General features: G+C 42.4%; 1 protein-coding gene across 4 annotated transcripts in view; it reads right to left on the bottom strand.

Moving 5' to 3' along the window:
- grid1a (glutamate receptor, ionotropic, delta 1a) overlaps positions 1-24,544 on the bottom strand; it is a 228,449-nt gene extending 203,905 nt beyond the window's left edge. For 3 of the 4 annotated variants that reach the window (XM_086180636.1, XM_086180637.1, XM_086180639.1), the window contains exons 1-2: positions 23,654-24,544; positions 21,958-22,113 (exon numbers count right to left, since the gene is read on the bottom strand). In XM_086180636.1, the coding sequence (XP_086036762.1) occupies positions 21,958-22,113; positions 23,654-23,732 (235 nt within the window). In that variant the 5' untranslated portion in view covers positions 23,733-24,544. The remainder of the gene's footprint in view (positions 1-21,957; positions 22,114-23,653) is intronic. The other variant, XM_086180638.1, reaches the window with a different exon arrangement.
- Positions 24,545-26,134: the final 1,590 nt, after the last annotated feature.

Genomic DNA, 26,134 nt, shown 5'->3' with positions numbered 1-26,134 from the left:
TAATGTTGAATCGGTGAAAATGTGACCAATGTTCTGAACTAAATGGTTTAAAATGCCTTTTTCCATTTCATTTTGACTTTAAGAACTAGCAGCAACTGTTAAGTATTTTACAAAAGGGGAAAGTTACACAGTCATTTCTGGAAAAGACACGGTGATGTCAAGGAACTACAGTGTGGAGCTCAGGATGTCTGATCGAGAGTAAAATTTGCTTGAGATGGAAGTATTTAAGCACTGCAATACTTCATTTGTACGAAGTTACACGTGTGGAGACTTGACACATGATAACCGATACTGGATTTGTTGTTGAGTTAATTGGCTCATTTTTAACTATTTAAAGTTCTTTGGAATGTGACATTTTTCCTCAGGTGCTGTCAGTGTGAGGTGTAATACAGACAGGAGCTGGCTGAGCATGTCGGAGTGACTAATGTCCTCTGTCTTCACCTTCTCACCCTCGGGAGCTATTTTTAGGCTTTGTGAGTTATTCTTAGACTAAAACCCTAGTTTCAAAATGATGACTGAAACAGTCCAGGAGTTTCTCTTTGCTCAGCCTGTTAGGAGTGACTTATAGCCTAAAGATGTTTTACAACCCCAGGTATGTGTTCAGTGTCCTGCAGCGGCTCACTGCTAGCTAAAGAGTAACAGTCTGGAGTACGGAGGCTCAACGGGAGTGCAAGAACTGGAATGTGAATATCTGCACAGAGAATACATTTACTGTGAAATATGTTAATGAAACCCTGGGTCAGAAATAGAAGCCCACATCTTCTCAATAGGAAGAAGTGAGCTTCTGGGCATAGGTAGACGGAGCTGAATAGCAAAATTAACTCTGGCAAGCATACCTACAGGGAAATGAATAAAGAAAACCAGCATGATGTGTGGAGTGGATAGAAAAAAATGGGGAGGAATCAGGAAATAGCAAATGAGCGAAACGTCTTTTTTCAGGGCTCTGGGGTCTCTAACCACTTTTCAGCAGCCCTTCACACACAGTGTAGCTCCTCACAGGAAGGATCAGAGCCACGACCCTGGTTATCTCCCTTACTGTGAGAGGCATGATGGGAATTATGATCCTTAATCTCTCTTTTGTTCCCTCGTCATCAATAGTCTGGATTTGCCCTTGTGCCCTGTCATCAGTAGTGGGAAGTACTTTTTGCTCAGGCACTGCACTTAGGTACGATGTTGAGGTATCTGTACTTTACTCGAGTGCTACCCTGAGCCCATCAGTTACTGGTTACATTTAAGGAAAAGTATTTTGCAAACAAAACACTGTAAAACCTTGAGGAAGATGATGTACTTTCAAATGTGAACCTGACCCACTTCAGGAGGACGTAATCAGTGCAGCGCAACTCGACCATACAACACTTAAAATTGACCTTTAAAGGTCAACAAATCATTGGTCACAAGTACAGAATATTCAACAGAGTATGTCCTTTTTTTTTAAACTCAAGTAAAACTCAATTTCAATACTCCTCAAGTAGAATTTTGAATGGAGACTTACTTTTACTATTTTATTTCAGTATTTCTACAGTAAAGGAACTGTATACTTCTTCCGCAGCTAGCAACCGTGCTCTAATTTATGCATTTATTAGCTTGTCTGGTGCCTTCTATCCTGGCAGGTGCTACAGGTTGCCCTTTTATAAAATGGCAACACTGAATAAGTTAAAAAGTGGCAATAAACAAACTTTTAGCCTCACCTTTAATCAAATGCTACTATTCAAGTACAAATTGCTCTTTTTATCTGTTGATTTCCCCATGATCCATCGCTACCATGTAAATGTGTAAACTTCCAGTACCTTTTTCCAAGTTTTTCATTGATTTTGAGTAAACATGTAGGAGGTAAGTCAATAGTTGTCCTGATACATGCATGATACAAGATAGATACTCTTCTCATTGAAGCAGTGTGTGTAGGTCCCCAGTGCCCTACTCATTCTTTGGTTGTGCTGCTGCGCTGCTCACTTGAGAGTACTGCTGGAGCTGCTGCATAAAGAATTTCATAAGCCACATATTCACCCTGGTCTCGACACATATCCTCTGAGTCCTAGCTTCCCTGAAGGGAAGGTTTTATTGTCACTCGCCATTCTCTGTGGAGGTCGATCATAATGACTATGACAAGGTCACACAGCTGTATATGCCAAATATCAACATCACCAAGGCTGCAGTAAAGACTACATTCATTATTGATTAAAATCTCAATTGTTTTCCATTAACTCTGCAATTGTTTTGTCTATTAAATGTCGATTAGATTAGCCCCACTGTTGCCAAGTTGTTTTGTTTGAGCAAGACTCCAAAAGCCAAATGAAACAACTTGTAATGAGAGCAGTATACCTGAATTAGCTCCTGCATGTTTGCCTTTCACATGCTCTCCTGGGGGGGGGGGGGGGGGGGGGTTCAGGTTCAAGGATACTTCAGCAGAGGAGATGCAGATGTTTGCTAACATCAGGGTGCAGGAACAGGGATGCTAAGTGGTTTTCTCACTTCCTGAGCCTCCAAAATGTCATTATGGAGAACAGCATTGGAATAATGTGGACATGTTGGACAAGGTTGGGAGGAGGGTGAGGAGTAATTAGCGAGTCTGATCTTGTGATTGCTCCAGGGAAACAGGGTAAATGACCCTTTGCATCATGTTATATCAAATGGATTATGCAAGCTTCTGACCCCTGAGGGATAAGAAGACAGAGAGACCTTATTATGCGGCGAGCAACCTGGTATTTTACAGTGTGTGCGTACCCTCATCCCTGGAGGAGAGCTACTCTGGAAGCACATAAACATATACATGAGCCATACACTGTCCAACACATTCATTACTGAATAAAAAGGATCTTTTGGAGGGTCATCTTTTGGGGGTTTCTATAAAACTTCAGCAAAACTCTGTGCCGTAACAAAAGCCATTCATTAAAAAAAAAAAAAAACTTCTAAGAACGTGGCTGCATTGGCAGCTCTGTACAACTCATATACAAAAGTATAAAAAGATGTTTCCTAATGCATTTACATCCTGTCTGTTGACACCTGCTGTGCTAAATAACAACCATTTTCTGTACAGCTTCCTGTCTGCGGCCTCTACATTCAAGCTGTCAATGCCTTTGTTAATTTTTTTTTCGTACGGTCACAGATATTTGCTTTTTCTATTTTATTTTATTTAAGGCCAGCATGCAACAACAGAAGAAAAAGGCCATCGGGAAAAGTTCATTTTAATGTGAAAAGAAACTAGTGTGCCTCCTCGTGCCCTTGAAAGGCTTGAAGAACAATGGGGAGAGGAAGAGAGAGTTCTAATCAGCCCCTGTGACAAATCAACCTCTTTTCAAGCTTGTTTTTCATTTGGCTAATGCAAGTCCCTCCAAGTGATAAGAGAACCTACGTGGGGGGATCTTTACACGACCAGATTAAATGTGATCACCTTGCCAACATACCCTGGGAGATTGCCATGATCAACAGGCAAAAGAGAATAATGATAATCATATGCAGGATAACAGCCCTTAACAAATGGCGGCTTGATCTGTACATAAATCACAACCACTTTCTCCACCCTAAAGGACATGATATTACCCTTTGGGAGGATTTACGCAAGAACAATCGGATTTTTTTTTTAACCCCTAAGTGACCTAGATTTGATTATCTGACCATCAATTTAAAGCACGCTTACCGTGTATCTGGGTCGGAAAGTGTTAATAAAAAAAAGTGTTGTTTTTCTGTGCAAAGGCTGAAGCACACGGAGTCATGGAGGAACACACGCAGCAAAGTTGAGACCTCGTGAATGCTGCAATGAGGTTAATAACCATAGGAAAATATTAGCTTCAAGCAACAGGATAATTATGGCATACAAGAGACAAAACGTGTGTGTGAGTGTGTGTGTGTGTGTGTGTATGTGGGGGGGGGGGGGGGTCATTTTGTGCTTTAGGTCTCCCTGCACAATGTGTCCAATACTTTGACAGCGCACACACACAAACGCGTGTGTTCGTGCTCGTCAGCGTGCCCCACATAATCAGAGGTTTTAAATGGAAAAAAATGAACAGATTTGTTGGGAATCTGGTAGTGTTTATATATGTGCACCACTTAATGAAGATCTAATCACGTCGGGGGACATATTGGCACACTACAAGTGATTTATTCTTGCTCATAAGCAGATTGTGTTTAAGGTGTTCACACAGACAATATATCTGCACCAAACTGACAGCATTCCATGAATCAAGAGTCGTTCATGCACAGTTAATTATTTTCAGCTCAGTTTGTGTTTTAAAGGCAGGGCTAGCACCTCAGACAGGCTTTTGGCATTACCAACAGTCCTACAGGAAGGAAGTTGACCCCAGAAGTAATCCATACGAGCACAGAGGTGCAGGATAAGAGAAAACGCAGTAACAGAGCAGAGCAAGAAAATACACAAAGTAATGAGCAAACAAGGGGAGATGTATCTCACCGTTTTAATGAGATTGTCTCCTGAGACCTACCATGGGCAAAGAAGACATAAGATGCAAAATAAACATGAACACAAGAGACACGTTGCACCATTTTTTTCTCCATTTGTTATATTAATTTTATAATCACCATGTAGATGTAGATTGATTGTTGGTAAATGCGCCAAAAACACGTCATTTACTTCTTTGCCAGCAGGCAAGTTTGCCTTTCCGTTTGTGTAAATACGACTAGACTGATACATTTTGAAAACAGATTTAGAAAACACGACAGCCCAACACAATCATCCGCCCAGTGCTGGGCTGTTTTACTTTTAATAACGCATATTCATCTTGATAACTTGTGAAAAATTATGCATAATTAATTGTGAATAAGGTCCACTAATCGGGGCAATCTGCTTGACAGTTAGAGGCGCCCTCTGACACTTGTTCATGAGGGTTAATTTGGTTGATTAACAAATTTTAGTTTAGGATATTTACAGTACAGAGCTAGTCAGAGGACGGTGTAAAAAGAGTATATAAAAGCAGGTGTTGTATGTTTTTTTTTAATCCTAAACAAAGAAAAGTTTTGAAATAATTGGGATATAATTTTGAAGTCATGTGACCCGGCTTGAATTGTCATGATGCTGTGGGTTAAGGTCTTCAACCATGCTGGAAACTAGGAATAAAAATGGAAAAAAAAATGATATTGATGATATAATTTTGTCTGGCATGTGAATTCATATCCATGAAAGACTATAATCTCATCCTAAAATATCCTACATACAGTGTAATAAAAGGGGACTTCAAAGCGTCTTTATTAATTGTGTGGCCTCAACTGTGGTCTGGAATGATTTCTGCTGAGTAGATGGAAAGACATCCTTTTCCTTTGATCATTACAGCTTTTGTGGAGGGAGGTGAGGTCATTTAGAAGCTGTGGGTCCTTATGGGAGAACTAAATGTGGGAATCATCAATTCTGACAGCGTGGTCAAACCCTGTAGCTTCAACAACTGATCAGACTTAATCACAGGATGGTTGCAGTGTTAGCCAGTGATGAGTCCAGAGATGAGACTCACTTTGACTCCAGTGTCCTGATGATGAGGCCGGAGGCGGCTGCAAGGCCGAGACAGCAAAAACGTCTTTCCCCATCAGATCCTGCAAAGCTCGGTTCCTGCGCGGATTTACGCTTAAAACCGTCTACAAAGAGTAAACGCACCTTAATAAAGTATCAGGTGGAAGAAATGAAATGAGCTCAAAAGACGTTTTCAGATGGATAAAACAGATGAAAGTACACAGTGTAGTATCTGCTATATTATCAGATGTGATCATTTTGTACTGTGGGAAAGTACTTTTCTTATTTGTTTTGCCATGCAGTATTCATGCTGTTATTTCTGTGAAGTGATATTTTCCATGGAGACGTTCCCCTCAACAAAATGTTCTCCATCAAAGTGACCTCGATCATTCCCTGACCGCATTGATTCCAGCTTAAACAAGCCTCAATCGTAAAGTTCAAACGCTATTTTGTTTTCGCGGCGTCCAACGGTGGCACTGGACCAAAAACGGCTGCCGTGTGTGCTGTCGTCTAAGTTTGAGGACTTGTTGCGTGCGTATATTCAAAGTCTTCAGCGACTACATGAATCATTTATATGGACAACAAACATTTGTGAAATAATAACATGATGATTATGTCATAACAATATAATTCAGCTTAATGAATAAATAATAATTTTGGAATTATTATGAATCCCTGCAGAAAAGTAATGTACTCCCAAAAGAAAAAGCAAAAAACACTGTGATATATAGTTATTTATGTACCATATATTTGGTTTGGGATATATCCAAACCAAATATTATGCTTTCTACATTATTTATTAAGCAACACTGCTCCCAGCGCAACACTTATTGAGGCCGCTTTATATTCAATACACACCGCTCTTTCGTTTGAGGTTCACCGGCAAATAATAATGCACCATAATCAATAATCAGCACTGCCAGGCAGGTCCAGGGTCAGGACGCATCAAAGAAAACCCCACAACCCTGCAACTGCGAATTTTCCCTCCTTTTACATCAAGTCTAACATTCTGGCCAAAACCAGCGTCCGGTGTAATCCTGTTCTGCTGAGAGCAGCAACTACAAAGGTGTAAGAGCCTTTTCAACAACACTGCTGTGGGATAGACTTTTCATATATTCTGAAATATTGCAAGAAGATGACATTAAGAAGCAATAAAACGAAGGGTTTTTTTCTAGCTTTTTAGGTTGTGTTGGATTAGGAATGTAAAAAGTGCTACATCCAACACAAACAACCATATAAGTCAGGTTTCCTTTGTCAACCTGCATCCGTGCATGGACTTTCTTGCTGTAGACTGATGGTGTCTGGGTCTGCCTCACCACAGCTACACGATGACATGATATCAAATGTCGTATCAGTACGGTGCTTGTATTTTCCACCTATCGGGTCATTTTGTTGAAAGCGACGCTCAACCCTACGATGACAATGACATCAGTGAAAACGGAGGATTGAGAGGTATTTCAGGAGATCCTCATTCCAAAGCCCATTTTTCCCCCATTGAGACCTCGTGCTCTGATAGAGGGACACATAATCCGAGGTTTACACTGTTTAGAGCCAAATCCTGCTGGGGAGCCAAAAAGAGGGGAGCGATACTTAGCCTCTGCAAAGTGTACATGCACGCACAGAAACACACACACACACACGTATCAATGTTTGCAAACACATTAATGAACATCGTGGCAGGATCTTGATCTGGCTCTAAAGAAAAGCTGCTATTGGTCTCTTAACAACGAGAAAAAATCCCTTCCAACTGTTGTTAAACCAATGAGAGCAGCTTGTCTGAATGTTAGAATCCAGCTCCTAGAGGGGGAAAAAAAAAGGCTGCTGAGGTTGAAGTTGACATAAAATCCCGTTGTACTGAAATACTGCATGATGAATATGTTACTGTAGTACAACTTTTCAGAACATGGCACATTCAGCTGGACCTGAAATAATTAACCCGAAAAGTGAGATATTTCTCAAACAAAAATGAATGGAAAACAATACCATCCATCCTGTGCAGGATTGTAATGGAAAGGTGGCACACACACACACACACACACACAATCATCATTCATCTCAGGAGAGCCAACAAAAGCGATGCGAATCCCAGAGGCCAAAATGATGCAGCAACTCTGACTTTAAGGCTGATGCATTTCTCTCTCCTGTGGGTTGGGGAGGGAATGAATCTAGCGGCGTAATTACCACTTGTTCCTTTTCATTTTCACAACATGGAACAGAGCGGAATATTTCTGTCGCTAATCCCAGATAGCTCTTCGGTTTGAAACACTAAGTATGATTACCTGAAATCAAACAGAAATATAAAGTGTTCATTTGAAAGAAAGCGTAGCACTTAGTCAAAGCAGTCACCATGATGAATACATTGACATTTTTTTTAACCCCCCTCCTTCTCCAGATGCAGGCTTCATCATGCTGCTGTTGAGTTGTCAGAGAGAAAATCATTGTTCCCACAACTGAAATGAAAAGAATATCTATGATACCCCCCGGCATCCCTGCATGAGGCTTGGTTTCTACCCCACCAGCAAATGCAACATTTTTCCATTCTTATGTCTCTTGTTCCATTTGTCCTTTGTCAACAGGTGGACAGAGCATTTTTAGAGTAGAGCGCTGTTACCATATCAACCAACACATTAAATCAAGCTATTAGATCACTCTGTCCAGCAACTGACTTTGCAGGCTTTGGTGATGTCTTGTTTTGTGTTTGTTTGTTTATTTTGAAGAATTCTAAGATTTGCTTTTGCTTTTTTTTTTTTTTAATTGCCTTCCAGTAAGGGCACCTATTCAGAGCAAAGCTATTTTGTTATATATTCACATCCTGTTTACACACTCGCACACGCAGACACACGGTGAACTCACAAATTCGCACAAAAGCACACACACTGATCGTACTGAAATGAATGCCGCTGTGTCCAAGGGTTTCCATTTTTGTGGCATTAAAAGGAGGCTTTGTTATGGCAGCGAGTGGGCATGCGGTGAGTCTGAGAGGGGGAACTATTCAACGAGGAGAGTTTTTCCATCCTTTCTTCCTGGTTGCATGGCCTGCCAGGGTGTTGCTAGGAGGAAGCTGGCACTGCCAGAAATGATGACATCGTCTTGATAGACATCCTTCCGCTTTCCAAAACAAAAAAAAAAGGGAAAGATAGAGAGATGATCTGAAAAGCTGCCACCTCCCACTTCACCACCCCCCCCCCCGAGGCAAACTACTTTCTCTCCTCTTCCTACTCATCTCTTTTGCATATTTTCATAGTGCCTGTAAGGCATCTTTTGCTCATCGTGATAATGTTCTTGTAAAGGAGAGATAAGCCTTTGCACACTGAAAGTTTTTATCATGTTCCCTCTGTTTGACTTCATTAAAATGTAATTGTACTGAGTGTTTTATTCAAATCTTTTCAAGTGGCCAGAGGACACAGTGTTTGTGTTGAGGGGCTGAGGGTTGATTTATACAGCAAGATGACGCCGTAGGTTATGGCGTGGGTAAAAGCTTATCCTCGGCCATATCTTACAGTGTAGCCTGACGTGCACCTCCCTGGAAATATAATTACGCAGCAAATCAACGCAGGTTGCCAAAGCTGAGCGGTCACATTCATCCGTTTCTGGCATTATAATTATTAGTAAATATAAATGTTGATCAGCGTTAATTTGCTTGAAAATGACTTGCGTGGTGGTGGTGTAATTTGCCACACAAGCACAGCAACACCAGAATTGAAGAATAATGCTCAGGTACAACATATAGGTCACGGGAAATTATGAATCAAACATGAGGCTGTAAAAAATGTCCCGGATGATTTGATGCGTGTGGACTTTGTTCTCACTTCTACCTGTGGGGAATCCCAGAAGACACCGAGACCACCACACCTGAGGACCAACCACATCACAGCGTTTGGAAGTGAGTGGGTGGGTGGGTGAGTGCTGCGCTTCAGTGTGAAAATATTGAAGAAAACCCTCCCCACTTATCTATCTGCAAACTGACAGTATTTAAATTTTTCTGCTCTTGTTTGAGCTGATATGATCCGATGTGATAAGGCTGATTTAAATGGGATTTAGATAAAAAATGAACCTAAATCCATCTTTTCATGGCATTAGACACCAGATGTGCTATTTTTTTTTAGCACTTACCGCAAAACAAAAGCTGATCCAGAGACATGATGCTTGCCATATTACTCAATTTCAAAAACAATACAGATAATCTGTAAAAGCTCCGACACATACAGTACAGGGAAAGACAAAATGCATTATACGCTATACATGAGAGTCTAGTTATATGCTTATAACATTTAAGAGACACAAGAGACACTTGTCAGGCCTCCTCTAATTATGAGCTCATGTATTAATATAAGACGTGGTAGCAAAAGCTGACGAGGCATTCACTAGAAATTACCCTCTTCTGATGAAAGACCCCCTTCTGTGGACACGCATACATCCAGACGGCTCTGTTGAGCGCTTCTCTGATCTGTTTTGATTTAAATATAGTAAAATGATTGGCAACGTTTGAAATTTCTATTCAAATCTGAAGTAGTTGGCGGTTGAAAGAGATTTCAACAAGCGTTATGGAAACCAGGTGGAGTAGCTGCTTTGTCTGAAGGATAAATGAGCTCCAAACACAAGCTAGACCAGAAAACAGCTTAACTAAATAAATTTTTTTTAAAAAGATCAATCCAAGGCCGCTTCCTCGCAGTGTCCGTCCATCCTTGTGCGTTTGTCAACATGTTTGTGTCTGTGTTTGCTGCACTGACGCCGGCCCTGAAAAACCCTCCACCTCCTTGACAGAAAAGTGCAGATTGGCATTTCACGATTCTATCAGTACTTGACAACTGAAAGATGCTCGCATGTTACGAGATACCCTGTACACTGTTATCACTCAAATGCCTGATATGCTTCCATTCCTTTCAAATTAATGCAGTGATTGAAGCAGAAAAAAAAAAACTTGTTGCAGAAAAATAAAAAAAAAATAACTACGTGTTTCACAGTGACATAATGATACATGGTGATTTACCTGCTCTGTCTCACTCTGGTAAACTACTCAATCATTTACATGGAATTGGCTTTGAGCAGGAGTCCAGACGTAAACACTGCATTACCTCTGCTCTCAGTTCAGCACCTGATCCTGTTGAACGTTCGTGAAATGGAGACAAGGCAGTTTAGAAGTTTTCCTCGAGGCTGAGAGCACGGTTCAAGCTTTGGAAACATCGACGATGACTGTTAAAATAATGGTATGTTGAAGTTTTGGTTCAACACTGTGCCAAAACATAATACCTGGGGGGGGGAATTCCCTCACAGAAAAAGAAAGCCAAATGTAACCACATTTAACTCTCCTCTGCTCTTAGAGAAGCAGAGGAGAGCTGCGTAAAGCACCCAGGGACCAGGAGCACTTACATCCTCGCTCTCCCAGACTCAAACAGAACAGACCTGGGACAGCAAGGGCTTGAACCCAGGATCTTCTTGCTGTGAAAGGTGGTGCTGGTGAGAACACTGCTGTTAACTCATAGCCATTAAATGGCACCATCGTATTGAATTAATAATCTGTGTTGTTCTCCCAGCTCAGTGCTAAAATGTCAAAGCGCCGCGGAGTGCCTTCCTTGGCTGGCTGCTCCACACAGCTCTGTCAGCAGGGGTGGCCATCACCATCGACCACAGTCATTAGCTACATTCACCTCATGTTGGGACACTACATTTACACTGAGTTGAGTCTGCGTGGTCGTTTGTGTGAAGGGGAGGTCTTACGGCTTTTAATGGCTGGGTGTCAATGCAATTTTGATGTCTATCAAACGTTTGTTATATCAGATTTACTTCCTGAAACCACGAGGTGGTGCTACGACATAAATTCAGCTTGTATGCAGATGTCTTCAGGCCATCAAACACCACTGATCACCAGAAAGTTTGGAAGATCTAACCATGTGGAGTATCCTCTTCTGTGGTGAACTATGACAACCAGCCGCCTCGCCAAAGTAACGTCGCTTCACAGAAACACATCACGACTTCTTCTGGCATTTCTGACCAAATCTGGCATGGATCTTGTCGACCCACTAGGACGACTTTAATCATGTCCCTACAAATATTTGGTAAAAGATGCCACGCACCAAATGGTTTTGTGCTATGAAGATGCAAAAGCACTACTTAGCAAACTTGTCGAGGCATCGGAATCAGATTTAGGACACGGAGACGTCAACATCTGTGGCGCGTTCTGCCTTCGTTTTACATTCCTCTAATGCAGGTTTGAATTAAAAGCTCTGTCATAGCAGATGCTGCCACCTTGATGTCTCGCACACAGACAGCGCTGCATCTGGAAACAAAAGTCCGCTTGTTGTTGTTTGCCTGAAGTAATTAAAATTGGTAAAGTCCATATAATTCAAACTGTATGGATTGACATGTATGTGCTTCACATTGGTTCATCGGACATGAATATTTTCGACCAAACCTGTTGGAGTTTAACATATAAGTCACCTCTTCTTGCTGAGTTTTGTTTGAGTCAGTCCTGCTATGCTGTTAAGATAAGAATCTGGATTTACTTTGCCAATGTGATAGATTCACTTTTGAAATGGCATTTCTAGGCAATCATACAGTATGTTAAACAGTTTGCTCTCAGCTGTAATCAACTAAAAATCAATAAGAGTGAATATAGAGATGAGCCTGAGTGTAAATAGTGGAGTAATACTTTTTCATTATGCAATCAAGTAAGATCTGTCTAACATTGTTTCCTGCGACGCCTACAGCTTTTGACATCTATATTCTTTCAGGCTGAGCTTTAAGCTGGGTTTTGATTTCACTCCGAGAGCTTACACACTAGCTTAGCCTCATCTTTGGATCAAATCCATGGTGCCTGGGTAGAAGACCCATGGCAGAGAGAGATGATGAGAGAGACAGAGAGAGGAGTTCATGTGACAGATGGTCCCTCTCAGTATCCATGTCTGTGGGCACTAATGCAAACAATGGTTCCCAAATACATGTTGGCATGTCTTCATTAATGAGTCGGGTGAGGCAACTCCATACTTTGAAATGCCTTCACATCTCGTTTCCCATGTACAGCCTGAGATTTCACAGCCTCTGCTTGTTTTTCTCCCTACATTACCTTTCATTCTGCAAACTGCCAACACCATCACTTTGCTTTCTCACTAGTGCTCTCTCACTCTTTTACTGCCCCATCATCCCCCACCTCTCTCTCTCCTCCTTCGGTCTGAATCAGAGAAAGCTGAGCAGCATTTCTTTGGCTGACTCCTGTTTAGCCTCTCTAAGGATTTACTTGAGGGCTGATCTTTGATTTTTTTTCCCTCTCTGCTCCTTGTCTTGCCCCGGAATTAAGAGTCTTCTTGCTGCTAGTGGTCCAGGTGGTGAGTTGTAAATTATACAGCCTTCTCTCAGTGCCAGTCTGCATCAGAAGTGGGTGCAACAACTTAGAACTCCCCAACATATTATGACCCCCCAGTATCTCGTGTTCGTAATCCCTTGTCCCTCATCCCACATGCAGCAGATGACGTCTCACATTTTGGCAAGAAACAGCCCAGGATTGACCACAACTTGGAGCCAGTCCACGAGCCTGCTGCTGCATCATCTGTCGCTATAGCTGCCTATGTAGCGTCTTCAGGTTCCACTGACAAAAACTTAATAAAGCATGCAATCATGGACCTCTGGTGACGTCAAGTCTTCTAAAGTGGAACACGCTAACAAGAAAACACCAGATCCCCAAAGCAGTAACGCAACAAAGCACAGAAGGCAGTGTCACAGATGACGACGCTAACATTAATCTTCAGGATCCTCACACAGGTGATGCTTCTGAGGTAAAGCAGCAATCTACACACAGGGGAACTGGCTCAGAATATGGCTGGAGATAGAAGTTGAACCATGGTGAAATGAGTGTTTGTAAAAATTTAACATTCCACTGCTGCACCTTTTAGCAATTTTAACATTCCATTTTTTAATGGGCTAAGAGGAAAATTAGATATTTTCATTGTTGAAAATCCCCTCAATACATGTTAAGATTCATAATGATTCTTTTCCTGGAATAAATCGTGTGTCTGGCGTTTCCCAAGGTTAAAAAAGGGGATACTTACCACCTGAATATCTTCAACTACCTCCCTACATTAGTGATGTAATGTGTCCCCCACACACACATACTTTGTAGAACTTTTGGTTTGTTAGGATCTGATCATCCTACCAGCACCACCTCTCACCCAAGCATAGCACCTCCACAAGTGCAACTCTATCTGCAAAATCACCACACACACACACACACACACACACACTTACAGCAGGATGTGCAGAAAAAACAAACCTCCCCTTCGACATTCATATATCCACTCTTTCCATCATCCCTCAGCAGCCCTGTAAAGTAGAAGCATAACAGTGTACACAAAGAGAAGTGATGCTGGTAACGTAGTACTGCAATGTATCGCAGCGTGTGGAGGCCGAGGGCCTCATCAGCATCAATCTGAATGGACAGGATATATCGTCTGGGCCACACCTCTCCCTCTCTCCCTCTTTCTCTCAGTCTTACTCAATCTCTCTTGCTCTAACAGGTGGAGTGGTATTGATGGCCGATCCCCCAGTGGTGGTTGAGGGCTGTTTCGGGTCGTTGCAAAGCACCAACATCTGTCACAGTATTCTTTACAGCTCGTTAAAAAGCTGTCACACCAGAGAAGACAGAAACATGAATAAGACATGGGGCTGAGAAACCTTTGATGGAGAAAACATATGTTGGTGTTCATGCTTATGTATAACAAGTAGCTCATTGAGTTGTGAGTGACACGTCTGCAAGTGCTTTGAAAGCCATACATTTTGAGAGCTTTTAGCCATTTGTCGTACATCAGATGCCACTGTCATAGCAGAAAAATCAATACAGGTGCTAAATGTCTGTCGTGCAACAATTCCAGGTAACAGGCAATGATAAATTCGGTTGCCTGCTAATCTGGTGACATCGTCTGACAGAGTTAAATGACCCCAATCATACTCACTGATGCTAAATTTGAGAACGCAACAGTCAAACATCTATCTAGATGTACAGTTTCAAATTATCTGCTTTTCAAATCAGCTTTTATTTCATTTGTCCTTCATAGACACCCACCATAGCAGCCAACTCAAAAAGACCCTAAATCGTCTTCAATCAAAAACAAGAGATGCGAATATACTGAAATCAACCCTCGGCTCTCTGCTAGTGAGACGGCATAGGGAGTGTGATGAATACATAAACACACAAAGACGCAACGTGACTGCCACTCTCTCTAATTAGTGCAGTAGCGTTTCATCACAGTCAAAACGCAACTTCCTCATTTCCTGAAAAACCTGTGAAAAGGCTCTTGAAAGATTACAGCAAGCAAAGCAGTAAATTGTCCTCTCTCTCTCTCCCCCTCTCTCTTTTTAGCTATTTATTTATTTATTTCTCGGGCTCCGTACTGTTCCATCCTCTCCTACAAGGCTGGACGTGTTTACCCAAATTAAAAGATTACTAAAATCCCTGTTCATGGTGACATTTAGCGCGCTACAGATGATTCCTTTGAATGCAGCTCAGACGTGGCATTTAAGTTCATAAAAGGACTGAGGTCTTCTGCCCCTGCAGTTAAAATCACTTTCAAAGCAGTCACATCTTTTTTTGTCAATAATTGGATATGTAGAGATGTTTCTGCTCAACTATCAAGAGGAGTCTGAGAAGTGCCAAAAGAGACATCTGGTACAAATGTACAGACTGCAGGGGAGGAATACTGACCAGCTATGCTGCTGCTGGACAGCACAGAGGACAAAACCTCAACCGAGAGAGCAGATCAGGCGTTTAACAGCCTTGACCTCTCTCTTCATATTCCTCCCATTCTCTCTCTCTCTCCCTCTCTCGCTCTGCCAGGTGCTGCTGACATTGCTGACTCAAGCTTATTCTAAAGAAAAGCTACATGAATGCATCTTCTCTTGTGTGTCTGCCAGGCCAAAGTGAACTACAGGTCCCATAAGACACTCTGTGATGTGAATGGTTGAGCTATAAAGGTTTGTGGGGAAAAAAAAGAAAACGCAAAGCTGTCTGTTAAACAACAGAGGTGATGCCGCTCAAAAATGACCCCTGAAACAAAAGGTTGTTTTCCTTTGAGGTATCTTGCAGATGGTAATGTGAGATGTTTAAAGATGCCCACGAAGGGAAAAGATGAGTGTAGGAGCCGTGCACTGAAGGCAAATTACTGCAGGAAATTTTCCCACAATACACACAATAAAGGTACTACACAGAACAATTTGTAATTTTGTTATTGTGTGTCACAGATATTCATGTACCCAACTTGATACTTATCAAGTTGGTGGTGGTGGTGGTGGTGGGGGGGGGGGGCGGGGGGGTGCTGTATTTTTGACTCAAAAAGTACTTTGTCTGACTAAAACTGTAGTTTTACAACACATGCAAATATAAAGTTAGTTGATATTTTCATAGTCAGATGAACATACTGTACCCATCAAATGTGTTTGGGTATCCATTTGCATGGATATGCTTCTGGCCCAAATTAGCCTGCACATGTTCCATAAGCTGCACTGAGATATGTAACCCAGAAGTAGCACATAGCAGTCAAGCAGGTATCGTGGTGGGTGCCAATGAATGAAATCATCCATTTGTTCAGTTTGAAAGGGCTTGGTGAAATTCAATATTTTGATAATGAATGTTATTTTAATTTGACTTTGTTTTTTTTTGTTTTTTTCACCACACTTACAGGTTTTCATACAATCATCGAGGTGGAAACGTGTCCTTTGCAGCCATCCTGTCATTGCTATTTACTCAATTATCATTTCCGATGGAGGTAATGTGATCATCAGTTTTAGCAGGAGAGTTGATGGATTTTGATTAGATTTGGTTGGGCGTAAAGACTCAAGTTGAGAAACGATCACTTCGATTTTTGAATTCATCTTTGAATCTGATGATGTCATGCAGTTTGAGGACATGCTCTGCAAGTCCCCTCTCTTTACAACTGAAAGCAAATTCATAAGAGTAATGTACAAATGTTTCAGGCACCGTTTCACAAAAAGATTTGTATTTCTTCTACATTAGTGTGTCAACGGGAGCTTTACAAATACTCAATTTGCATATGATATTTCTGTTGAATAGTGAAATATAATAACAGGCCACTTTCTGATGGGGGAAAAAAGGAAAATACTGAGGAATTTGAAGGCATATCTTTGTGCATGACCTCACAATTATACCAAACAGCTGCTGATGAAAACCACAACATTTAAGTTGAGCCAAAGTCATGAAGTGAAAGAGAAACATCTGTGTAGAAAAGTGGGTGAGCGGCAGCCAAACCAAGGAGGTGAGGTTGCTGATGTAGACAGTGCAGTCTGAAAATCTCACACCATTGCAGGTGTGAGCAGAGCAACATGACACAAGGCCCTCATCCTGCTACAGAAACAGAACAGACAGGCGAAGCTGAGGAGTGGCCACGCAGTAGTCCGCCGAGGAGCCTTGAGTGCAGCAGACAAAAACACATCAAGCTGACTTCTATTTGAAATTAGTGGATGTCCAGCAGTGTCATCAGCTCAGCAATGGCAGAAAATCAGCAGGAGAGGTCTGGTCAGAAGTGGTCTTCACGGACGACTTGCAGCCAAATAGCCATTCCTCTGATGTGGAAACAAAGTCAAGCAAAGCAACGTGGAGTGCAGAAAAATATTTGGCTCAAACCAACTGCAGGTTGCATACTGGAAGAGCGGAGAGAGCTAGAAAGATCTGCAAGCATCAAGGACGCGTTTAGGAGATCCCTTGCAGATGAATGATGAAAATGAGGAGTATTTTAGTGAGATGTTGAGGAATTCGCAGCATTTTTATTGATTATTATTTGATTGTATCTTAACCAAAACAGTGTTTTCCACTCTGAAACCAACTATCAATGAAGGGAAGGGATGCCTTACAGTTTGCAGGGTCACTGGACATCCGCGGGATTCTGCATGAAAAATTGTGCTTAACGTTTCGTACGATGTCGTTTGGAGGGAGGAAGTGAGGCGCGTCGTCCATCTGTGTAGCTATACGGTCTACGCTGGTGTCAAAGGCAATTAAACAGCACTCCTGTTTGTGCTCCACTGTGCAAACAGATGCAACCGACTAAAGGTTAACCCTTCGCAAATGCTGAGTAGAAGGGCTTACAAGATCAAATAGTTAAGGTTGTACCTCTGCTGCAACATCACTCAGCTGATTACGGAAGCAGCAGGCTTTAATAAAACCCACTGAGAAGCTTATGATGGATTAAAATCAACACAGGGTAATTAGCAGGGGCCAGTACAATGGCCTGATCATCCAACCTTCATGTAGAGCTGGTCAAAAAGCCATCAAAACACAAACAAATACATTACCAAGATTTATGCAGCATTATTAAAACCAAAGGGACATTGTGAGCGAAAGGGCAACATTCCATCACAGTCGGAGCACAGCCGGTAATGAGCTGTCACAAGCAGAGAATCAAATATTACCAACACTTCCAAATTAACTATTATTTCAACATTCTAAAGCTTTTCAGTAAAATGCAATTCTAAACTGCTGAGTGTTGACAATATATTAAAATACTATAAAAATATCACTCAGAAACATACTGCTACAAAGTTGGGTCTCATTAGGTTGGATGCTACTCTGGTGGAGAACTGCAACCCCCCCCCCCCCCCCCATAGCACAGTTACTGTATGCTGGCTAGTTTTAGTGCAAAAGCAATCTTTCGATGTTGTCACGATTTCTTTATCGTCCTATTTTTAGCCATGTCAGTTAGTTTAAGCTGAAAAGTTTTTGGCCTCAGAGTAAATACCAGCATTAGTCTCTTAATGTAGCGTGATGTGTTAATATTATTTGCACGAACACTATGTGGTCCACATTTTCATCCGGCTTGCTCTGAAAAAATTGAATAACAGCTTCACAGGCAGTTAAACTCTCCTTAAAGTTATGGAGGAAATATATTTTACAAGTTTTATATGAATGTAATCAATCAATAAGGTGCTGGGATATCGCTCACTTTTTATAAACTGACGCAAGACAGGAAAGGTTACAAAAGCTTGGTTCTTACGTGGCTGGTGACCCGTCCAGCGTGAACCCCGCCTCTCGTCCAAAGTCGGCTGGGATAGGCTCAAGCCCCCCCCCGCAACCCTTCACAGATAATCGGTATAGAAAATGGATGGATAGATGGTTCTTACATGGGCTTTGTAGCTCCCTTGCTATAGTGGTACTCATGTCACCTCTCTCTCTCTCTCTCTCTCTCTCACACACACACACACACACACAGAAACTGTGGAGGCTGCCATGCAAGACTCCACCCAGCTCATCAGCAGCAATTAGGGGTTCAGTGTCTTGCTCAAGGACACTTGGACACGGTCTCTGGAGAACAGTGACTCAAATTAACCCTAACTATCTGCCCTGAGAACAAAGCCTTTACATTTAAATGAAGTCAGAAAGAAGCTACAATGTGTGAGAAACCAGATCAAATGTAAAAACATAATTCTAATTTTCTCTGATGCTCGCCGCAAGATCCGGTCCGGCCTTTTTCTTTTTTGTTTTGTTTTGTTTTTTTATGCACATCCACAAGAAGAGGTCCAAAGTGCTTCTTCCAAGTTTGCCTGCAATGTGATGTTGTTTGCAGGCGTCACTGCTGAATTCCACCAGCTGTGACAGATGAACTGGTTCATATTTAAAAACTGATCCAATTACATTTTCAAGATTTGGTCTGAAGTGACAACCTCGGGAACATGTGTGGTGTCACTGAGGCCTTGCTCTCTGTAGTGTCATGGTCAGCAAGCCTGCTCGGTACCCTGTGGACCCTGGATCAACACCAGGGTGGAGTGGCTCTCATCTCGCTTCGCTACATCGGAAGCATAGCAAGTGTGTAAGTCATATGAAGATCCCCCAGTTTTGGGTGACCCCTGTGACCCCACAGATGGTTGAACCATTGGTGTAAGGAGCACCCTGGGACTGGAGAAGTCAGGGACGTGTGTATGTGTGTGCGAATGTGAAGCACATGGGCACCCTTCCCAAAGACAGTGAGAGGATATCCTGACCAACAAACCTTGCTCTTTAAAGGTGCAATCATTAAGCATGTTTAGCGCTCTGGGGACCCAGGTTCAGGATGGGGTTCTGGCTAAATGCACACAGTTATGAGCATAAACAAACCACTAAATCAGCCTTCTGGTCTGATGACATTTAACCCTCCAGGCGAGAAAATCCAGGATCATTTGAAAACAACCAGCTTTTCACAACCTCATTTATCTTTGTTTGCCATTGCACAAAGACCGAAATGGGAATGTGAACATTATAAATGTTTTATTGTTTGTTTAGTTTCTTTGACAGGAAGCGTCTGACATCTAAAAACCCATGGTTCTCATGACACTCACCACTACGCGACAGAAAGATATTCTTTCAAATGTTCCCTCCCGATGTTGAAACAGCCCTATTCATGCTCTGGCATGTAAATGGGGGTGGATCTGCCAGTGGTGCGGTCAAAAGGGGCATCCAGCCAGCAGAGAGCTTTCATATTCAAACGTAAAGAGGACGACTGAATTGTTGAGTGTTTATGTTCATGCTCTCTGCGCAACGTCCATGATATTGAATGTTCCACTAGTGTGAGGAAAATGAAAGGCAAATAAGGAGAAACATGACACTGCAACCATTCCCCTCAGTGGCTGAGCTCGTTTCCCTCGTCACCTCCCTGCTTATGGCTCGTCTTCTGTCCACTCATGTTTATTCAAGTCTTCCTCTCAGCTCTTTTACCCATCCTCTCCATTTCTCTCGCTCTTGTTGGTCTCTAAAATGATCACAGTTTTCCCCTGCTGTATGTTCTCCTTACCGATCCTCTCATCTTCATTCTTCTCGTGCACCTGCACCCCCCCCCCCCGCCATCACCCTCTCCTCACCTCCCTCTTTGCTACGTGGTGGCAGGGTCCTGACTGCCACCCTCAGTGGGACAGCAGTGAACAAAAGAGCAAAGCAAAAGGTCAACTTATCCTGGTTGTCACTCAACACTAGCCACCCAGGCCTTCTTTCTTGTGCAAGAATCTGGGGTGGAGGGAGCGTCCACTGATCTTGACATCAACAACTGCAAACTATTACTCCTCGCTCCCTCTGGAAGCTGAACATTCTCTAATCACCCTCTTTCTTTTTTTTTAAAGCTGTAAACAGTAATTAAGCATATTAAATGACACCCAATAGGCGAACAAAAGGAAGATCAATCAGAGGGAATAAGCTCTGAGTCATTTTTAGTGGGAAATCAACTCTGTTGTGTCTCTGCTCTTTAAGGTCTTTCCCAACTGATGTTTTAAATACAGAAATGTGTGTGATGACTACAGAAGGTTTAGTGTTGTTTGGTTTATTGTAGTAAAGACCTGTTAGTCTTACAGAAAAATTAAAATGAAAATAAGAACAAATTAAAATGAGGGAAATAAGGAAGACTAGAGCTTTGTAATAGTAGGGCTACCATTGCAGGACCACGCCAACCTGCCCATCAGGTGCAACTCAGGGTTCAGCGTCTTGGTCAACTCGACACATGGACAGGAGGAGCCAGGGATGTTCCGCCAAAACCAGAGATTAGTGTATAACCTGCTCTACCTCCTGTTACACCACCATTGTTGACTGTACCCCTGAAAACTGGACCGATGGCAGGTGATTTATGGGATGAGTACCACACATTTGCGTCTGAAGTAAAAGTGTCAAACTAATGCGTGATAAATGTTTCATCCCTGCAGCAGCATGCATGGATACCTCCCCTGTTAGCTTTGGGTTTCTTTGAGGAACCCAGATATAACAACAACAAAAACCATGTAGATTAGAGATTAGATATCCGTGATGTTGTTTTGGACCATGGTTAAATGGCACTGGATTATCACAGGAAAAAAAAAAAAAAAACACAAAGCATATTTTTATCCTTCTGAGCTTGTCAGGAGCACTATGAATAGCAATGAGTTATCAAGGCCTTTGTTCAACTGGGGACAAAAGTACAAGCCGGTAACTAAGTGCAGGGGACATACACAGCCTTTGAAAGTCCCTGGGAACCTATTAAAGCCTTAATCATTAATTTAGCAGAGGAATTTTTAATCACTGCTACAGCATATTGGACCACCTTTCAGCAACTGAGGCGAATAACCTTGACTAAAATGACTAGTGGTAATTTCCTGTCTGTTCTTTGTGTTTTTTAGAAGTATGTATATTCTGGACTCCAAACATAGCAGACAAAAACAATGTCAAGGAAACAGCTGAGGGCTAATAAATGTGAATGGTCTAGACTGCTTCCTTCAAAGAAACACAAGGCATGTATTCCTCCATCTAGTGCTTTGGTTCCAGGAAATCATTTGATCATCTTTGAAATGTTTCATCTCACACTTGTCTTGCGCTGCCGTGATCTAACTCAATGCTTCCACCTAGCTTTTCAACCACAGAAGACACCTTGCATGGTCACTCCTTGGACTCACAGATGCTTCTCCATCACACTAAGTGATCAAAAAGAAGACCACCTTCTTGTCGTCTCCGTTGCAGCCTCAAAGTGATCAAGTGATATGCCAGCGGCAGTGCATAGCAAAGATAAATAGATCACCCTTACCTTCCTGCACAGCCTGGAAGGGGTTGTTGGGCTCGATGAGTTTCACAGAGTGTGTGATCTTCTCACTTTGCAGAATGTCATCGTTCAGACTCAAATCTGAGATGGCAAGCTGGAAAATCTCGTCATCTCTCACAGCGTTTTCTTCGAATATGGCACCTGTTGAGTTAAAAATTTGGAGTCAAGCGTGTTTTCGTGCACGTTCATTGATGGACATCACCTACGACTGGCTTTTAAATTTTTGTCCACAACTCTAAAAGTGAGGCTTGACTGATGAGTAGCTACTTGAATGCACTTTCATCTTTGTGTGGTTTTATTTATCCTCCGAGTTAGTGGAGCAACTGTGTCTCCAGGGCAAGACCGTGACAAGATTTCAGCACCATGGAGAGCGACATGAGCGGAGCAGCCTCTAACAGGGCCCCTGTGTTGCAACAAGCAGACAAACCTGTAACATAAATGTCAGTCTAGGCCAGTAGATCAATGGCACCTTACCCAATAAGCATTATAAGCCTTGTGTGGGAGGCATACTAAAACCGTCTGCATCTCCCTGTCGCTCCCTCTCTTCCTGTCTGTTTATCAAAATGGCATCAGCTGCTATGGGGAGACGCATATATATCACTGGAAAAGGTTTCAGGAAAGGAGGAGTATAATTGGGGTACCCGAAAACGTTGTGTGAGGCGTCAGCCAATATTATTTGGATTGAGTCCCACCGCTGTATTAAGCCAGTGACTGAGCACCTGCTGCTTGCCAGACTGTTGCAGTAAACTGAGAGCAGCAGCATCAGCAGCAGCAACAGCAGCAGAGAAGCACCGAGACTAAATCTGCTCTCGGTGACATTTACATTTTTATCTGAGATTACAGCGTCACTCATTGTGAGTGATGACGTAATTGTATGCATTAGGATGGGATGTAAAGTACAGCACTGTGTGTGTGTGCGTGTGTGTGGGTGTGTATGTGTATGTAATGCAATGCGTGCAGAGGGGTCGTCATCAGTGTACTCCACAAGTACTAAATAGGATTTTTAAGAGCAGATTTGAAATACTTCATGACGACTTTAGAGGACCCCCACCCACCCCCCACCCCCACCCCCCACACCCCCATTTCTGGAAAAAAGCAGCTCTGGGTTGAAGTTTGAGTACAAAGAGGCTTTATGCGTTTTGCATCTCTAAAACTCCACTGCCATTCTCTCTGTCTGGTTATTGACATTGCAGTCACGTCCTGATGAAAGTTGAGGCAAATGACAAAAGGTAGCTTGGGTCAAAAAAAAAAAGAAGAAGAAGAAGAAAAGACTGCTACCGAACACCACTCATCAAAGCTTCATCCAAACGGGCCTTTTCTTGTTACTGTAATCTGTGTTTTCCATGCAGATTTGCAGTTTACAGGCCGGCAGGATGAGATCAGATGGCAACTGCCGTCGCGAAGTGTCAGAAATAGCTACTCAAAAAGGATTAGTCAAGGCAAATAATGTCAGAAAAAGGTCAAAGCAACGGCCCCCTTTATAAAAAAAACTTTTTTTTCCTACTCGCTTGAGAGTCAAAGTGTTGCTGAAACACCGGGATGCGAGGTGAATTGACTATTTATCCCGCCCTCTCCCGAAAAACCTGTGATCAACGCAGTATGCGCCGGCTGAGCTTTATCCCCGCGTGCTTTGCCTTTCTTTACACCTGTCTAACCCCCGACTGGCTCATCAGACGCTTACCGATATGAATGATGGAGTCCGCTTTGGCCGAATTGCATTGCAATATCCACAGGGAAAGGCAGATCAGCAGCAACTCCATCTCGGGATTTCAGCGAGGCGGCTCATCCAAGCTCTGCTCGGCTGTCCTGTGTAGTCCAAATGGAGCAGCCAAAGAAATCAAACAAAACGGGGGTAAAAAAAAAAAAAAAAAAAACCCGAGATGAGCACTGCAAAAAAACAGTACTGCGGTCCTCTCTTTGGAGCAGCCCAGACGCGTAAGAAACCCCACAGAAATGATCACAGTTTTCCCTTTTTATTTTATTTTTTTTCATCCAAGAGCCAAACGCATGAAGGTGGACTCATTCACCCAAAACAAAAAAACAAAAAAAACAAAAAAAAAGACGAGGGAAGAACCGACGAGGTAGGACCGTGAAGACAGGTAGCCTGGTGAGAGAGACTGGTGCTCTCTCCCTGCGCTCTCCGGCGTCTAAAGCATGGCAAGCAGCAGCAAGATGCGGAGGAGGGACACCCCCTAACTACACACGGAGAGACGCTCGCATACACACTCCGGAGGAGAAAAAAAAAAGCCCACACTTCAGCCCTGTCTCGATCACGTGACTGCAGAGACTTCACGACTCGGCTGCTGTCCCGACAAGCCGGCTAGAAATGATTCGGACGAGCCGGAGAAAGACGCACTGATGGACGATGCGTAAAACACAAGTGGAGGTGTACGAGGGGACGAAGAAGACGGGAAAAAAAAACAGTGCGATTAAGCAAAATTCAAGACAAGACACAAGCTCACACGCCAACCCAGCACACTGACCGGCTCCAAGGATAAAAAAAAAAGAAAAAAGTCGGTGTCAGCTAATGACTTTTGGAGAAGTTCTGGTTTCCAGGGCGGACTGATCGGGTTTCAGCGCACTTCGGTGGCAATGGAGCGACGCTGATGTGGTAGAGAAAACGTTCATCGACGACGGCTGATGGATGACGGACAGACGTGACCGAAGCCAGAACGCCTGACTGAACCGGGAGAACAGCTGGAGGGCAGCGGGAGTTACCGGAGGAGCGCGCTGGGGGAGGGAAATAGTTATTTTATTTAAGCCGCGCGAAATCTTACGTTCCTTTAACGTCTCTTCTGAAAAGAATGGTGCGATTGTGATGGGTTTTGTTGTTGTTGTTGTTGTTTTTTTCATCGCAGTAGTTTCAACAAATTGTGTGCCAGGTTTACAACCGCAATGCCTGGCGTGAAGAAGAATGAAGAAAAAGAGGAGTTTCTAGATGGACATAATCTTACAATTAAAGGATATTTCTCGTGGCTGTGATGAAAACGGAAATATCTCTTAATTGTTCGGTTAAGTCCGTCGGAGGCGCAGAGCAGAAACTTACAGCACCAGCGGCGGCGAACAGCGCCTTATTTTACCGAGCGGCACCTGTAGAGTCGATCATCTCACCGCCTCACAGCTGAATAGCTTCCTGTGCTTGTCTGTTTGTGAGTTTTTGTTTTGTTTTTGTTTTCTTTTTTATAATTGTTGCAAACTAAAACTAACCTCACACCTAAACACACACACACACACACACACACACACACACATACACACACACTGCAGCCCATTTCTCCTTCACCATCAACATTCATCATCCTTCCTTTTATTCATATCTTATCGAGGAAGGAATAAAACATCCATAAACATCCAAGAGTTCCAGTTGTTTAAAAAAAACACCCCTACTGGCCACCAGTGGATACTGCAACAGTAAAAAAAAACGCAACGGCGAATAAAACAAAAAAATAATTCCACACAAGGAGCTGAAACAAAATCAGATTCATGGAAGGAAACAACAAAAGTAATTGGGAGGTATAACAGCAGAAGCAAAGCAGAATATACAATAACATCACTAGATAAGGTCTGATCACACCCATGGAGAGATCGTGTCAAATTAGCGAAGGCATACAAGTTAGAGTATGAATGAGAGGCTATTTACAACACAGTGCATCTGAAAAACATAAGCCATAACACTATAATTATTAATAAAATTGAACCCCACATGTCAGAGTTAATGAGCAACGGCTTTGGCAAGCAAGTAAAGACACATACGGTCCGAATTAATTACAGCGAGACACAGCAGATCAATCCAAATGGATCAAACGAGATAGATTAACCCTGAGATTTGGGCTTTAACATGACAGGCATCCAAAATACCATTACACAATAATTACATTCTAGCAGAGCTAAAAATAAATAAATAAATAAACATATATTTTAATTGATCCATGGAGCAACATGTTGAGGTTTTGTCAATAAATTATACATTTTAATTGGTGACTTTCTAGCGTTTCGCAGAGGTCTTGAATCATTCATTTTAGGGGTTTTTTTTTCCCCTCCTTTGGTTTAATATGATATATGTGATGGAAATCTCAAATGCAAGCAATTTCTCTTGCAGTCTTGCCCCGCTGGGGGTGGTAATAGATGTGAAAAATCTGCATAAGAATGATGGAAATCAGTT

This window comes from Aulostomus chinensis, chromosome 16, assembly GCF_037954235.1.
Source record: "Aulostomus chinensis isolate RoL2024-O1b breed Wild chromosome 16, RoL_Achi_v1.0, whole genome shotgun sequence".
In the NCBI taxonomy this organism is placed as follows: Eukaryota; Metazoa; Chordata; class Actinopteri; order Syngnathiformes; family Aulostomidae; genus Aulostomus; species Aulostomus chinensis.
The sequence above is the reverse complement of the archived record's forward strand: the minus strand, read 5'-3'. Positions and strand labels throughout refer to the sequence as shown.